Source organism: Chaetodon auriga, chromosome 10 (assembly GCF_051107435.1).
Source record: "Chaetodon auriga isolate fChaAug3 chromosome 10, fChaAug3.hap1, whole genome shotgun sequence".
Lineage (NCBI taxonomy): Eukaryota > Metazoa > Chordata > Actinopteri > Chaetodontiformes > Chaetodontidae > Chaetodon > Chaetodon auriga.
In genome coordinates this window covers 17,578,523-17,594,793 of record NC_135083.1, presented here as the reverse complement: position 1 = coordinate 17,594,793, position 16,271 = coordinate 17,578,523, and the positions used below count along the sequence as shown (strand labels likewise).

Sequence of the window (16,271 nt, the reverse complement as noted above, 5' to 3'; positions counted from 1 at the left end):
CTCTATAAGCAGAAGAAACTGGCTACTGAGTTAGGAAGATACCTGTTTTCAGTAATACAGTCATGTACTGATGTTGTAATTTCCTAATTCATTGTAAATTCATGGGCTGTAAGAGCAGGTGTGGGGTTTCGTTTCGTTTTTACGCAGGACTCTTCTTCGCTGTAATAAAAGACGTAAGAAGTAAGAAAAGATAGAAAGGTTAGATAAGGTTTCCCCATCACATCAAACATTTTTAGAAAAAGGCACAAAGGCTGATGGAAAAATCGACTCAGTTAACTGTGAAGCCATTTTTGAAGATGTGAAAGTTGAAGTGTCGTCACTGTACGAGTTCGGGGAACCCCTCCACGATGAGCCACCGAGAATGAGTCACGCTCAGGGACGGGAGTGGGCGCAGGAGTGGGCACGGGTGTCCCCTTTCTTACTGGTTTCGGCAGGGCTCTCCCGATGGTGCAACCTCCAGCGCCAACGCACGCGTCAGCAAGGTTTCCATTGAGACATTTCGATGTGGTGAGATCTGGTTTGATAAAGAGAGAATCAGAGGGTTTCCCATATGAACTGTAGTGCTCCACTTCTTAGAAACGACTTTGTAAACAAACGGCATAAATGTCAGCAGCTCATGATTTATGTCGGTGCTACTGCTCGGCGTACTCGCCAACATGTGGGAAGTGACATTGTTGGTTAGCTGAAAAATGTTCCCTTTCGATTTCATTTTTCAGACTGTGTTCACTTGAAAGGTAACTGATAGCTTTTGGATAGGTGAATTCAGTCATCCCTGGTTTGCTTTAATGATCAGTGTAAAATCTGTTTTGGTCTCTTCCTGATCCACAGTCCCATTAATTCCATTACATTCCCTTCAGACATCACAGCTCCAAAAGGGAAAATGTCAATCTACGGTCCGTCATGGTCTTTGGCGAGGTAGCTACTGCGTGTTTTTGTAAATGTCTGCTGTGTGTTTGCCTGCCTGGTCCTGGATGTAGGCATTATCCCAGTTCTGGCCAGGCTGTGGTCTCTGGCCTTCCCGTGCACCGCTTCCGCCTGCGGTGTGGCGTACCTCCTTCCTGTGTGTGTCAGAGGCAGTTTGGCCTGATTTATAGGCCCCTGACACACAGCGCTTTGACCCCACCTCTGCTGCTGAAATGGCTATCCCATGTGTTGGTGGTGGATCCACCTGGGTGGCTCTCCACTGATGGGGGTCAGATGTGGCCCTGCTCTCGAGCTCCAGGAGCTCAGGGGAACATGCCCTGCAGACAGTGTGGAGAGAAAGTGCTCTCAGAAAATATTCTTCCAGGGGAGGACGTTTTTACTTCAGTGAAAGCAACAAGCTTGCCGCAACAGTTGCACATGTGTTTTTTTTGTTTTTTTTTTGTTTTTTTTTAATCTGCACCTGCTTGCGACCCAAATCAAATCCAATACAAACAACATTGATAAGGTTAGTTGTCGAGCATTCCACATCACGCCTACTGTTAAATAGAAACATGATATGGTTAACACCTATTGTACTTGGTTAGAAACGGGTTTCATAGTGCCCGTCTGTACTTCTAAAGAAAAGCTTGAAAACCTGAAATATGACTGCTTTTTAAACCTTTGTGACCTTTAAATATAGCTTTATGTAAAACACTTCGAGGAGGGGTTTGTACACACAGCTGAACAGTTTTAGCAGTGGCTCGCTGAAGCGGCCACAGCAGGTGAGCATCCTGTCAGTTTGGAGGAGAGATGGTGTCACTGTAGGTGGAGTATAACAAACAGACGGTTGAATTTAGGCACACAAGCAGAACATAGAACAGCCAGTGTGTGGACCTGCAGCTGATGTCATGGGTAGAACTGGTGGCCTGTGACGTCTGTGACCCTGGCCGCTACTGTTTCTCTTTGGCTTTACAATGATGGTAGATGACAGAGTTATTGTTTTTGGTAGAATTGTACAAATGTAGAAACTGTTTGTCTAAATGGTGAAAGCCTGATTTAGGTCTGGTGTTACTGGGCTTTAAAATAATAATAAATGATGTCATCATGGGGGGGGGATTCGTACATATAATACATTATATGTACGAATCCCCCAGTTGGACCTTAAAATACTCGTAATTTCTTAATGGTAAGCATGAAGACACAGCTGTTGAATCGAGCCTCAGATTCAGTCGCATGCTCAGGCTCACTTCCTCCCGCTCACTAATGACGGTTCCTCCATTTTACGCACTGACGCGCCGTCCCTCGCAGTCCCCCCTCCTCTCTGTGGCTCTCGCCGAGCCTCCGCTGTTTAAATGGGCCAAGTTGAGAAGCGGCGGAGAGTGCAAATCTTGTTTGGTCTGGGTCTGTGAACTTCAGCGTGACTTCAACGACATACACAGGGGTTAAAAACAACTCTTTCCAAACTTTCAACTGTATTAATGTTGCGCAAATACTGCTCAGGAATATCAAGCCCGATATGTTTGGCTTCTGTTTCTGATTAATGCCATATGCCACATTGGTTTAAGGAACTGGAGAGATGAACTATTATCAGTTTCTTTTTCCTTCACTGGCCGTGAAATTGTACCGCGGCCAGACTGAAGCTCCCCGTTACTGAATCGGTGTTTTTTTTAAGACTGCACAGGTGATTCAGGATTTTGATTCTACTCTGTGAATATTTTAAAAAAAACATCTGTGACTTCCAACTTCCCCAGAGGCAAAAAAAAGAAAAGAAAAAGAAAGAAAGAAGAGAGAGAGAGAGACAGAGAGAGAGAGAGAGAGAGACGACGTGTAGCTGCGACTGGTAATGATCTCCGTAGGTAGCATAATGTCCAGGGCTCAGGGCTACCCAGCATGTCAGGTATTAACAGAGTGAGCGTGATTAAATGTGGGAGGTAGGAGCTGTGAGGCTGGCGGAGAGCGCTGCTGCCGCTGCGAGCTGGAAACTACTGAATGGGAATCTATCCGGCAACTTCACCAGACCGCTGTCTCACGGCGACACAGGGGCTCTGCGTAAAACCAAGCGGCGCGTCTCCAAGTCTGGGTCAGCCCAGCTCACAGACGGAGAGGACGCGCAAGTTGGATCGGGCGAGCAGCTTCTCACTTGTTACCGGCGCTCGGCTCCCACTAACATGCCTGCCATCAAAAAGGAGAGGCTGGATGGAGACGACATGGCATTGACTGCGTTCAACCAGTCCGAATACCTGGCCCCTTTAAATGCCACCGCGATCCCAGTGGTGACCCCGCATCCGCCGCCCTACGACCACATTTTCGCCCATCACCGCGCGTACTTGGGGCTCCACGACTCGGCGCTGCATCACCAGCACCTCCACCACCACACGGACGACTTAATGCTGGAGAGGTTCTCCTCCATCCCCGACTTTCAGCCTTTCTTTGATAACGGGGAGCCGTGCATCGAGGTGGAGTGCGGGGAAAACAAGGCTCTGCTTTATATCAATAAACTGTGTCAAGGTAGTAAAGGACCCTCAATTAAATACAGGGGCGAGTGGCTTACCCCCAATGAGTTCCAGTTTGTCAGTGGACGAGAGACTGCCAAAGATTGGAAACGGAGTATTAGACACAAAGGTAAGAGCAAGCTGCACTGTCCGCACGCTTCGTTGCTAGAGAGGGGCACCTCATCATCAATTAAACACTTTTTAGACGCCGCTTATTCCGAGCACAAACTTAGTCTCGTGTTTCGGTTCTGAGTTTTGGAGTGAAAGGGTTACAGCACTCAGTGCGTAAGGAGACAGATGAGAAAAGGCGCATATCCTCCACATACCCTCCGAGGCTTTGACACAGAGTTTGGGCTGCGATCACACACCAAACCGGGGCATCTGGAGTAGGCTGCACCGGGACTGAGGTGAAAAGTTAGACATAGGTAATTCAATATGTGACAGTTGAAATATGTTGTTTTTTTTCCTCCCCCCCTATTTTGGGATGAATCGCTCCGTTAAGTGCCGCTGCACTTGTGCATGGGTGTTGACACTTTTACGCATCGCATGTTAGATTTGAGAGATATTTTTCCAAAAAAATCGCGTTTTGTTGGTCTCCTCAACGTCACAGTCGGTTTGATATGTGATAATTTTTTCAACCAAGTCAAAATTCTAACTAAAATATGTGATCTATAGCTGCTTTTATACATAGACGCATTTTGTAGGTGCTAGATTTTTCAACAGCATCGACATCATCGGTGCTGTGATACTGTTCCAGTATATTTTATGTTGGCACTTATAGCATAACGTATTTATGCAATAATTACGCTTGGTGCGCGCACCCCCGCACCACACACTCATGCACACACAGCGTTGCTCAGGCAGAACTGACGTGCGTTAAGATGTGTGGGAGGGAGGGTGTCGCCCCCAGGTCAAAAATGGTAGCCCAATAGTTAAATATACCGATTCTTATAGACAGATGACAGAAGGCTGCTGTCTCTCCGGTTCACCACACTGGGCTGTTGGTAGAATTACACTTAATAGCAAAAATATAGAGAGATGAGTCAAGTTTGTCTGCAGGGACTGACTCCTTTACATATATCCTGTGTTTGTTGAATGATTGTTTGACAAGATTTGTCTTGAAAACTTTGATTCCTGGGATGATAAGATGAAGAAAAGGGCCCACTCTCAAGCAAGTTGATAAGACTTACCACATGCTGTGTCAGGGAGGAGATGCTGGTTGTATTTGCTAATGTGTTTGTCTTTTTTTTTTTTCCCAGGGAAAAGTCTCAAGACTCTTATGTCCAAAGGAATCTTACAGGTGCACCCTCCAATCTGTGATTGTCCTGGTTGTCGAATTTCATCTCCAGTGGTAAGAATATTTCATCTTCTGTCATGCCGGTGGTACTGCTGCTCTCTCCCTCTGTGTGGAGTCAATGTGGTAACCAGGAGAGGCTACAAAGATAATATGGTTTTAGTTTTACTTGAGGCCGACTTGCTTGCTGTGGATATGTAGTATATAGAATATGTTACAAGATGCTGGTCGTCGAGAATTTGCCTCATTGGAGCAGGTTGTAACTTTTCATAGAGCACAATACACACGCACAGAGTTTGAAATGCGTCGATATCAGGCCAGTATTTGTGTTAAAAGACAAGATGCACTCTGGTGTTAGTAATATTGTAATATCAGTTATATTAGTTATGTATGCTCGGCTGTTTTATTATGTCATGTCTGTTTTATTTATGTTGCGTTTTATAGCCCAAAAACACAATCTGTATCCATGTTACTATTTTATTTTATTTTATTTTTTTAGTTATTTTTCCCTCATAGACCATAATGGACCATATAGCCCATCGTTTGATTTGGTTTAGCTCGTGTGAAGGCAGGACTCAGCATACTGATATTTCCCTGTGATGTCTCCATTCTGTCACCCAGCTCTTTATACATGAAACAGTGGGTGAGTGTGTATTGGACCATTGTCTTTGTAACCTTGATGGTGAAGGACCCTCCAGGCACACGTCAAATTTGATGCTAATTTTTCTCAGCATGAATATCAAATCCACTTTCAGCCTCTCACTGATGCAGAGTATCAAACAGCCTTTTTATTTAGAAGCATTGAGCTGTCCAGTATGGCTGTTTGACGTTTGGTGTCGTTGGCCAGGCTCTTCTGTCCCATTGAATCAGTCTCCTCACCTGGCTGTTGAACTTTTGTTTGCCTTGTGCTTCCCTCAGGGCTCGGCCAGAGGCACGATGCCAAACCTTGAGGCCTTGCAGGTGTGTCACGATTACAGCATCACCACTCTGTGTGTGTGTGTTTGTCTGTGTCTGTGTGTGTGTGTGTGTCAGCTTTGAGCAAGCACACTGCCGGCTCACCGTCGCCAAATCTGTTCACACAGGTGCGGCGGGCTGTGAGTGTGTGTGTGTGTGTGAGTGTGTGTGTGTGTGTGTGTGTGTGTGTGTGTGTGTGTTTTTATCACCACGGAGCGCATCTGTCGTCGCTCCCAAGCACTAATCTTGAGGGAAGGGTGTAAGAGGCTTAGCGAGCTACTGAGCGTGGCTACTGCTGATTATTGTGTGCGAGGCACGCAAGGCAAAGGCGGTTTAGATAAGCCGGAGGTGTTTGAGTGATACAGGTAAACTGGTGACATTTTTCACAGCCAAGAATGAAGACCTGTATCCTTACACATAGGGTTCAGCCAAAACGAATTACCTGAGGGAGGTAGGGGGCAGAGAAAACAGACAGTAGAAATGCTCATGTCTCATTTTTTACTGAAGGATTTGAGAATCTGAGTGTGTTTGCTTATATTTAGGCTTATTACAGATATCAGAGTGATTGGCTTTTGGCTTGCAAGGGCTTGTACTGTTCCACTTCAATTACAGCTGTGACGGAGTAAAACTTTGTTATTGACGTAAGCAGGGATATGAGAGCCTTAAGGTTGTTGTTGTAGCCCACTCTCCCTCTCCAAGTCTTCCTTTCCTTTCTGGTGGTGAAGCCTGAAGTCTAACCCACAAAGTGAATACCGCCGTGACACTTTTGCACACAAACACACACACAAACACACACACACTATGTATGTTGGCAGTTCCATGCGAGGCGGTGAGGGTTAGGCGGAGGAGGGAAGGCAGAAGGACTTGTATGGCCTGTACTGGCGTCTCCCTCTCTCCCCACTGACTCCCCTCAGGGCATGGCAGCCAGCACTCCCTAACTGATGAGCTCTCTCTCTCTCTCTCTCTCCGTCTCTCTCTCTCACACACACACATGCACGCACGCACGCACACAGCGCACACGATATGCCTGCCTACTGACACAAATTACCTCATGCAGTCATTTATTTTGAAAGTTTGACGGCTGAACTTTGAGTGATCTTGTTTCGCTATAGGCATGAGGCAAGCGATCATAAAAAAGTGCAGCAGCTGGTGGGAAGACTTTTCACCTGCCTGCTCAGAACTCGGGGAAGTTAATTTGCTGTGTCGGCCCGGGCACAAGCACTTTATAACGACACGACACAAACTGAACTGTTGTTACAGTTGCAAATGTAAATGTCCTGATGATGATGTTTATCTACACTCTGACATTAAGTTAGTTTGCGAGTCATACGCTGCCGATAACCAGCTGTCAAGGTGTATTAGCTTTCTATTAAGCCTGTTATTATGTGATAATCAGGTGCTTAGGCTTTGTCTCTCTTGCAGCTTTAATTGCTGTTAAAGTTGCCCCTCGAAGTTTTTAGATGCTGCTTCTTTTGTGTGTCTGAGTCCGTAATTCTTAAGACTGCGTACGCATGTTGAAGTTTTCATAGCTCTGTATGTTTGTGTTTTAGTCTCTTCATGTTTATGTGTTAGTTTGTGTCTGTGTCTTTATGCGTGCATATCTGTGATTATTTGTACGCCTGCGATGCCTGACTGACTTGCCTGCTGGTTGTGTGTGTGTGTGTGTGTGTGTGTGTGTGTGTGTGTGTGTGTGTGTGTGTGTGTGTGTGCGTGTGTGTGTCTCCTCCCAGGAGAGCTGGGCTTCCTTTGCTCTGTTATTTCAGCGGAACTGGCGGAGGCCGGGAGGAAATTACACTCCCCTCCTCCGGCTCGTAAAGACCTCCTCCAATCAAGGGCTCCTCTTGCAAAGTGGAATTAAACACACACATACACACACACACACACACACACGCACACATGCTCACACACATCTACGCACAAACACAGACATAAACACTTGCTCACATACACACATCTCATCGCATTTTCATAATGCTATTTCCAATAGGGTTGATTGGGAAAAGATCATTGAAATTAAAGTGCACCATATTGAGTGAAATAATAGAAATTGAGCTGTTATGGGACGTGGAGTCGTCTGCATAGATCACCTACCTGCTGTACACGGCCTCTGTTTTATGTGTTGTGTGTTTGTGAGCATGCTTGCGTGCGTGTTGCTGAGGCTATGTTGCTATGGTAACACCGGAATCGGTCATTGGCCCAGAAGTGTGCAGAACTGTGTCGAGTGCATTTGTGTACTTTTGTGAGCGTCTCTCCCTCTGTGTATCGGACAAATTAGAGATTAAGTGAGACTCTAATGATCTGTTCATTCACCGTGGGTCTTAATCTTGCTTATAGAGATCAATCCGAATTGGCACGCATGTAGAAATACTGTAACAGTCATGTAGACACACATGCAAAAACTCCTTCATGCCTCTTGTTGTCTTTCTATCTATGAATAATTCAGTTGAAGCAAACAGTTTCATTTAGCAAATTAGCGTTTAGCTTGCACTTCAGTGAGATGGCTGAGACTGCTCGAGAGCTGAATGTGTGTGTGGTTGCATGCATGTGTGTACATGCTGTTTGTAAGCTTGTGTCTTTGCTTTTGTTGTTCGCCGTGTGATTTCCTCTGATAGTTGCAGGCGCGCTCTGTCACAGTAGGCCTTTGCAGAAAGCACTGTCCTTTCATAGCTTTACTTTGACACATCCATCAATACACTCAGAGAAGCACGCACATACTGTATCTGTGCAAAGGATTACAGGGCAGTATAATTCATCGATATTGTTCACTTAAAGTTTTTGATTCTTTTCGAAGTCTGTCAGTGATGAAATTGGAAGGAAGTACATAAGTTCTGAGTTTATCATCAAAATCCGTATACATGTTTATACTGTGTATTTAAACCAAGATAAACATAAAGAATATTGTTTTTTTGTTTATATTGGTGACTCAATTTGTGTAATACTAATAATTTGCTAAAAAGTCTCTGAGAAAGAAACTGTTGGCTAAATTACATTTTGACAGCATGAATGAAGGTCATCTGACTGTCTCGCTCTTCCCTCCACAACAGAACTGCTGCTCATCATTCAAATGACCTATAGGTTTATTTATAAGTGAAGTGCTGCTGCATGTTAATTTGTGCATGACTTGTTTAAACCCCAGCAAAGTGGATGTTCACTCGGTGGCGGTATCCAGTTAGTTTCTGCATCTATTTCACGGAACTGTGCCGTGTTGAACTTTACGTGAGAGTCTGGTAATTGCCAGGATCAAATTTTATCGTGTGGACCAACACAAGAGAAAGCATCAGATGAATTTACAAACCACAGCTTCATGCTCGCCTCCACTTCCCCTGTGTTTGTCTGGGGAGAGAAAGGCTCGTTACCTGTCCGTAAAGCTCCCCTGCAGCAGCCTCGGTGGGCCAATCCAAACACACACACTGAGAATGAGGGAGGAGGAAGGAGAGAAAGAAACTCGAGGGAAAGGGGAGTGCGAGAGGCTCGCTGGCACGCTTGGCTGCACCGCCACTGACCTCCCAGCGCCGCCCCAGCAGCCCCCCTCCTCCTCCTCCCCCCCTCCACCTCACCGCCTCTCGCCCTCTGTGCACCTCTCCCCTTCCCCCTACTGTTCCCCCCCCCCCCATCCCCCCTCCCCTTGCCCTGTGCCGCTCCACTGGGCTGCAACTGCCCGCTCGGCTCAGCGCGTGGGGGCCGAGGGTGCAGGAGAGCATGAGTGTGTGTGTCTGTGTGTGTGTGTTGAGTGTGTGTTGAGTGTGTGTTGGGGGGGGGGGGGGGGGGGCACTTGGTCGCATGCCTATCTGCCCTACAGTGCTTTCTCACTTTTTCTATTTCTCTCACACGGCCTTGAACAACCAAGTGTAGCCCAAAGTCTATACGTAAACCACACACACACACACACACACACACACACACACACACACACAGTCATCAAGAATCAGATTTATTTTGCCAAGTGCATGAAGCGTATTTGCACTCATAAGGAGTTTTACCTCGTCGGGTTGGTGCATGATCTCCTGTTGCAGAGTTGCATTTGAAGACGTTTTGCACCTGAAAATATAAAGCCAAGATCTGTAGCTTTCCTAAATAATATATCTTCAGTATGTCCATCTGTATGGTAGAGGGTGGAGAGACATTTACTGTGTTTGGAGTTCCTCTCCATTCTCAGCTTTTGAAAAATGAAAAATTAGATTGTCACACCCGTTGACAGAAGCACATTTCTCACTTGACTGGTTGATCATTTTTTCAATGCAAACCAACATTAAGACAAAAGCTCTGTACATATGTTAATGCAGACTGTTCTATGAACTCTTTGGGATCTTCTAGAGTAAGTTGATGTTTTCCTGTTAAATATAAATACATATAAATGTGGTTTTAACAATAATTGGAAAATTGGGGTCTGAAATGACATAAATGAGCGTACGATGTGACAGACTAGTGTGTTTGATGGACGTCTACGTTACATTCTGATGCCAGATCAGTTCAACGTGCTTCTAATCACGTCTGCAGTTTATTCACAGCAGCTCTCGTTCTTTGCATTTCTTGGCGATATTACAGCAAATTTGTATACATTCACACTAATAATTTGATTATAAACAGATCAGGCAAATACAAGGTTTGCGGGGTTATGTGCAGCATAGTGTGCCTTTTGTCCAATTTCTGCCACTGGTTTGATTCTGAACACGCCGCAGCGGGGTCATGGACTGGATGCAAATAGTGTTTTTAGAAACAAGCCACGTCATGGCTGGTGGTGGAGAAAAAGAGAACAACAGAATGACTTTGGGATGACAGCTTTCATGTCACAACTAACACCAAGTGATAAAGATTGTGTTAAGGTGCTCTGTGAATTCGTCAAAGCAAAGACGATAAACAGAAACTCGGTCGCTCCATTTCCTTCGTGTTTCGTGGCACTAACGAGATTCTCAACTGGCGACTGCAAACCCTCACAGACATTATCCTGACTGTCAGACACGTCATATAAACTTTATTACTGGGGAAATCTGGTTACTGCCAACCACGTAAACACCTTAATCAAACTATTTCTTTAATCTGATTATTCATAGTAATCAGGTTATACGGGTCATGTTTGCATACGGAGCGATCTCATTTTGATGGAAGCTAGCAAAGTCGTGGCTAGTCACCTTTCATAGGTGAACCTGTGAAAATGTCAGGAGGGGTGAGTCAGAGATGAGGAGGGGGAGACTAAACAAAGTATGAATTTGTAATTTGAATCTTGTGATCTGAGGCTCACACTAACACACTGCAGACAAATTGTTTGTTACAGCCTTGCTTCAGAGCTCTTATGTGAGCACGGTAATGACCGCTTCACCCCCCCCAACCCTCCTCACGCTCGTTTTTTTTCTCTCTCTCCTTCTCTGTCGTCTCCTCATTCCCCCTCCCCCTTTCCCCTAGTGCTCGCGCCAAGTCAGCCCGCCATCCCGCCTCCACACACACATACACACACACATGCTGCGAGGTAACGGCAGACAGGCGCGTGACTCATTAGGCATTCGTCCCCCAGGGAGATCGCTGGGGGGGCGCGTGCGAGGGAGAGAGAGCGCCGCAGCTGCAGGAATGTCACGGGCGGCTACCGCTGTGTGTGCGTGTGTGCGTGTGTGTGTGTGTGTGTGTGTGTGTGTGTGTGTGAGCGCGTATGTGTGTGGGTGTGTGCTCGCTAATGCTGGTTGGAGCCAGCGGCAGGGCACTACACCTTTCAGGAAATAACGCAAGGAGAAAGGAAAAAAAACACACTTATTAGCCTTCTTTTCCACCAAGAGCTCATTTAAAAGTCTGAAATACATTTCGAGAGAAAACATTAGATTGCCTTATAATTTCTGCTAAACGCCTTTGCTGGCCAGCGTGGAGCTGTGATATTAGTCCGTATTGTTTTTCACTCCAACAGCGTTTTGTTGCTTTTAAACCAAATCCGTGATATAAATTTATGAATTCAGGACGCCAACTAAATGAGTTACACAAACATATATGGCTCCCAACATAGGCGCATTGTTCACCACACGTTATCACCAGATTGATGATTTTCTTTGAAATTTTAAAGCTTTATTACCTATTTCTACCTATTCAATGAGAAAGACTGTCTTCAATACATTTTGGGAGAAGCGTCTACAGTTTATCCAGTGCTTCACTAAATCTCAGCCAACCACACTAAAAGGCATTCAGTGTCGGTGAAAATCATGTGGATATTCACTGCAACTAAAATGCGACATTTAGCCGCTACAAACCTTTTGATTTTGCACATTTCCATCAAATTTCCTCCACTTTCCAAATCAGTTCATCCTCTTTCTGGTTATGCTTTCTGACAGCGAAGCTCTTGTCTTGTTCCAAAATAGATTGACTTGCACAAATAGAGCAGGTAGAATGTGAAAAATAGTTTTCTGAATCAGTGTTAACATTGTAACCACGCGCATGTAACCTGTTGGCCCATTGGCCTCAACAGTTGTGGCTGGCTCTGATTGGCTGTGTAATGCATGAGGACATGCAATATATGTCAAATCTCAACCTGCAAGAGATTTTACATTGCTGCAGCAGTGTGACAACACAATAATACCTGTGGAGATTTCATATTATGGAGCTTTCAGATATTTTCCCCCAAATTTTAGCATTAATGGAAGTGAATGGTGTCGTGTCCACCAGTATGTCCCTCCTGGGTAATGGAAAGAAGTCACTATGACCGTTTGATGTACCTACATCTAATGTTATCTGACCTCTCAGATGTTATGCATCTATAATGAACACTTGTGCTACTGTTTGCCCTTTGTGTTTAAAATTTGTCTGAGAGTCATTCACCATTTTCAGTTCAAGTTCAATGTCTGCTGTATTCATTGCAGAGCTCATATATTATATGAATATATGAATGTGATTTAATGAGAGCATTTGTCTTTATGGGAAACGTCTCTGAATGTTTGTCACGTACTGATGGGACCGTTTTGATTGTCTGCCTGGATTGTGTAATAAGTTGGTCAGTGTGTCCCTATGCATGTGCATCTGTATGTATTTGTGTCTTTTTTTTTTATGTGTGTAAATGTGAAGCCCAGATATATTTCTTGGCTGCCTGACTGTCAGACAGAAAGCGTGGGAGGTGATATTCATAGAGGTGCTTTTAGCGGGACTTTTATGAGAGACTTTTTTCCATGGCTGAAAGGAGGTTGACCACACACAGTAAGGTTGCCTCAGCCCTGTGCACGCTGTGTGTGCGCGTACGAGCCTGAGCGCTCAGGCGCCCTTCCTTTGAGCGCTCCTACGTGGGCTGTCATGGGTGTGTTTTGCTTCGTGTTTTGTTTCGGAGAGCCCTCCCCCGTGCTGCGGAAGTGTTGCCGGAAGCAGTGGGAGCTCACCCCCAGTTCTGCGTCAGTGCCACTAAAGAAAGGATCGGGGCTTTCCGGGAGGAGAGAAGGGGGGGGCGGGAGTGACGGGGGCTGTCAGCCTGGGTATGTCACGGCCATGTGGGTGGTTGTCTGCACGCTCATACACTCTCTCTCTCACACACACACACACACTCACACACACACATATACACACCACAGTCACGACTGGTCTTAGACAAACTATTCCTGTATACACTATATTGCTGGCATGCTCCAAGTAAAATCCCCTGCTTTGGAGGGGAATTCTAAGGAACAGGCACAGGTGTGTGTGTGTGTGTGTGTGTGTGTGTGTGTGTGTGTGTGTGTGTGTGTGTGTAGGTGGTGAGGTGTAGTGCACATGTGTGTTTTCCCTGACGATGTGAAGACAGCAGTAAAGAGACTTGGAGGTGGAGAATTTGTATTTAACAGATGTGTGTCTGACAGATGTAACTGTGGGCTGCGTCCGTGGAAAAGGGTTGTTCTGACGCGGTGTTTCGCTCCTGTTTCCGACCCTGTTGGCGCTCCAGCACTAACTTCCTACAGCTAGGCCTTGTATGGAAGTAGCAGAAGTAGCAGAAAGTGATCCACTGTCCTCAAACGCTGGAGCAGAACTTGGTAGAAAGCTCCAAAAGAAAGAAGAAAGGAGGAAAAACCTCTTTTCTGGCAAGGCACGATGAAAAAAAAAGAGACAGCGGAGAAATGTGCAGAACTCTGTGGCCTGCTCATCCTGGGGGATGTTTTCATCTTTCTCTGTCTCGCCCCCCCAACTCTTTTTAATGTCTGCCATTTGAGAGACTCCAGAGGGGCTGCACCTGTTTGCCTCTTGGCTAGGAGCCCCCAAATCCCTCCTCCTGCCCCCGCCTGCCACTCATGCTGCCGCGCCTCCTGGGATGGAAGGAGTGAGGGAAGGAGGGAGCGGGGAGGAGTGGTGGAGGGCAGGGTTGCGTGTGGTGGTGGAAGGGATAGCTGGAGGGCTTCAAGGCGTCCGGGAGAAAGAGCAGAGATGTAGGCACGGAAAAGAGAGAGTGAGGGGAATACAGTTTCAAATCCGAGTCCACTCCACATCGGACAGACCCGTCTCTCATGTTTTGACTCCCCACATTCTCTTTCATTTCTGTATTTTCTCTCACCTTTTCTCTTCTCTCTCCTGTACAAACCCACATCCGCTCTCCCTGTCTTCCCTGTTAACTTTTCTCCTCCGCCTACCCTTCCCCTGCTCTTCTCCAATTTCCTCCCCCGGCTCAGTCCTTTCTACAATCTCCATCTCTCTCCCCACCCATCTCCACTCTTCCTCTACTCTTCTGTCTCCCCCTCCTCCCTCCTCTCTGTGATAGGACCATGTTAATCTGCAGTGACCTCTTCAGGTCACATTAAAGGTCGCCCAGCTTCACTTCCTAACGCCTCCAGGGCCACAATCTCCTCTTTATCCCTTCTTTTCTCTGCTTACTCCTGGCACCATTGGAGCAAAATAAACACCAACCAACTTTTTTCCCCATCAGTTTGATTTTAGAGTAGAAAAAGTATAGTTAACATGACTTTTGTGTTGGGTACTGGGGAAAGAAATGGCTTGTTTCAAAAGGAAGTTCATTACATTAGACATATCCAGCTGACTTAACATAGGATTTTTTCATTATTACTTCACTATTTATTCACAAAGAGTATACACAAGTGACTTCATGATATCTGGCTGGAGGGCTGCATGCCAGTCTTACAGATGATGTTTTGGTTTCGGTGTAGCTCACGGGTGCCAGCTACATTGCTGTTTCTGCCGTTGAACCAGTTTTTGCTGGAAGCTTGTAAATTAGGATATTCCAAAACAATATGTTGCATTCAAGGATGTGATGCAGTGGGTCCGAACCTTTTTCGTCTGATCTCTCTCTTGATTGTCTGGTCTACTGTCACAGCAGTCAGTTGATCTGAAGTACCTCTTTATTGAAACAGCCAGTCATGTTACAACTGGATGTGATTTAAGTCTATTAATCAATTAAAAGTGGATGTCGTTGTTTATGCAGTTCAATTGTCTGAACTATTTAGGTCCGTTTGGTCAAGTTTGCATCTTTGTATTATCACTTGGCAGCCGCGTTGAGCTAAAAGTTTCAACAGTCTATCCATCACTTTAAGCTAACTGTACTGGCTTGCCTGCTGACTACTTCTCATGTGCACTTAATCTGAACAGGTAGTGTTGGGTGTTACGTCTGACTCGATGTGTTGATCCTTTGATTGAATTGCAGTCTAAATGGTTTCATATTAGTTGTGGATAGCAGTACTGAAAATTCACAGTCAATACTGCAAAATAAAACTAAGATCCCTTTGCAGAGGAGTCATTTGTAATCATTTGTCAGCTACTGAGCTGACAAACTACATCTTAAAAGCTAGTATTCATTCAGTTGAAATGCAGATTCAACCCTGATTCCAAAAAATGTTGGGACACTGTGTAAAATGGAAAAAAAAACCTAGAATGTAGGGGCCTTTTGCTCGTCTGAAAGAGCCAATGTACTAAGATTGTATCCTGCGTGCAGCGTCAACCCAGAGCCCTTTTGTTGCTCCTGTCCCAACTTGTTTGAAACGCTGCATTAAATTCAGAATGAGCATATATTTACAAAAATCAGTGAAGGAAATGAGGTGAAACATTAAATATATATATATATGTCAAAAAGGATGAGCAAATTATCGCCTTCTGTTTTATGTTTGACACAGCCTCCCAACTTTGTTGGAATCAGGCTTGCAGATTAAACAAATGGAGAAGCACATGTATATGAAGGTTGCTAAAGTGTCTCTTTTTCTCTGTGCGTTGTTGTGCAGAACCGTGGGCGCTTGGCTGAGAAACGCACCATCCCCCTTCCTCCCAACCGAGTGCCCAAGAAGGAGCTGGCCTCCATCTTCAGCAGTGACGACAGCGAAGGTAGCGAGCGGGCCAGCGGGGATCATGCCCACATCAAACAAGAGGACGAGTTGCATTACAGTATCATGAGAAAGAGGTGAGGCGTCAATGACTTTTGTGGTTTTAATGTAGTACAAACGTATTTAACGTTTGGGTCCCATGTCATTCTTATACCAGACACCAGTTAATATTCCAGACTTTTTAGTTTTTTACATTTTCTTTCCTTTCTCTGTGTGTATTTAGTAGACACTGAAGCACACAATTGTAATTGCATTGCTTTTATTCCACCTGAAAATGCATATGCTGTGCAGTGAAATCAACACGAAGAAGAGCAGTCCTCCATTGTTTAGTTTGCTTCTCTTAATGGCATCTCAGACGTGTCTGTAGTATTTTTATCA

The 16,271-nt window shown here is 45.3% G+C and overlaps 1 protein-coding gene across 5 annotated transcripts in view; it reads left to right on the top strand.

The window, feature by feature from the left end:
* The window catches only part of samd11 (sterile alpha motif domain containing 11), a 77,992-nt gene that overhangs the window by 26,166 nt on the left and 35,555 nt on the right, over positions 1-16,271 (top strand). The window contains exons 1-3 of one of the 5 annotated variants that reach the window (XM_076741018.1): positions 2,759-3,525; positions 4,655-4,746; positions 15,795-15,970. In XM_076741018.1, coding sequence (XP_076597133.1) covers positions 2,826-3,525; positions 4,655-4,746; positions 15,795-15,970 — 968 coding nt within the window. In that variant the 5' untranslated portion in view covers positions 2,759-2,825. Of the gene's footprint in view, positions 1-2,758; positions 3,526-3,626; positions 3,821-4,654; positions 4,747-15,794; positions 15,971-16,271 lie in introns of those variants that run through there. The other 4 variants (XM_076741017.1, XM_076741019.1, XM_076741020.1 and 1 more) reach the window with 4 other exon arrangements.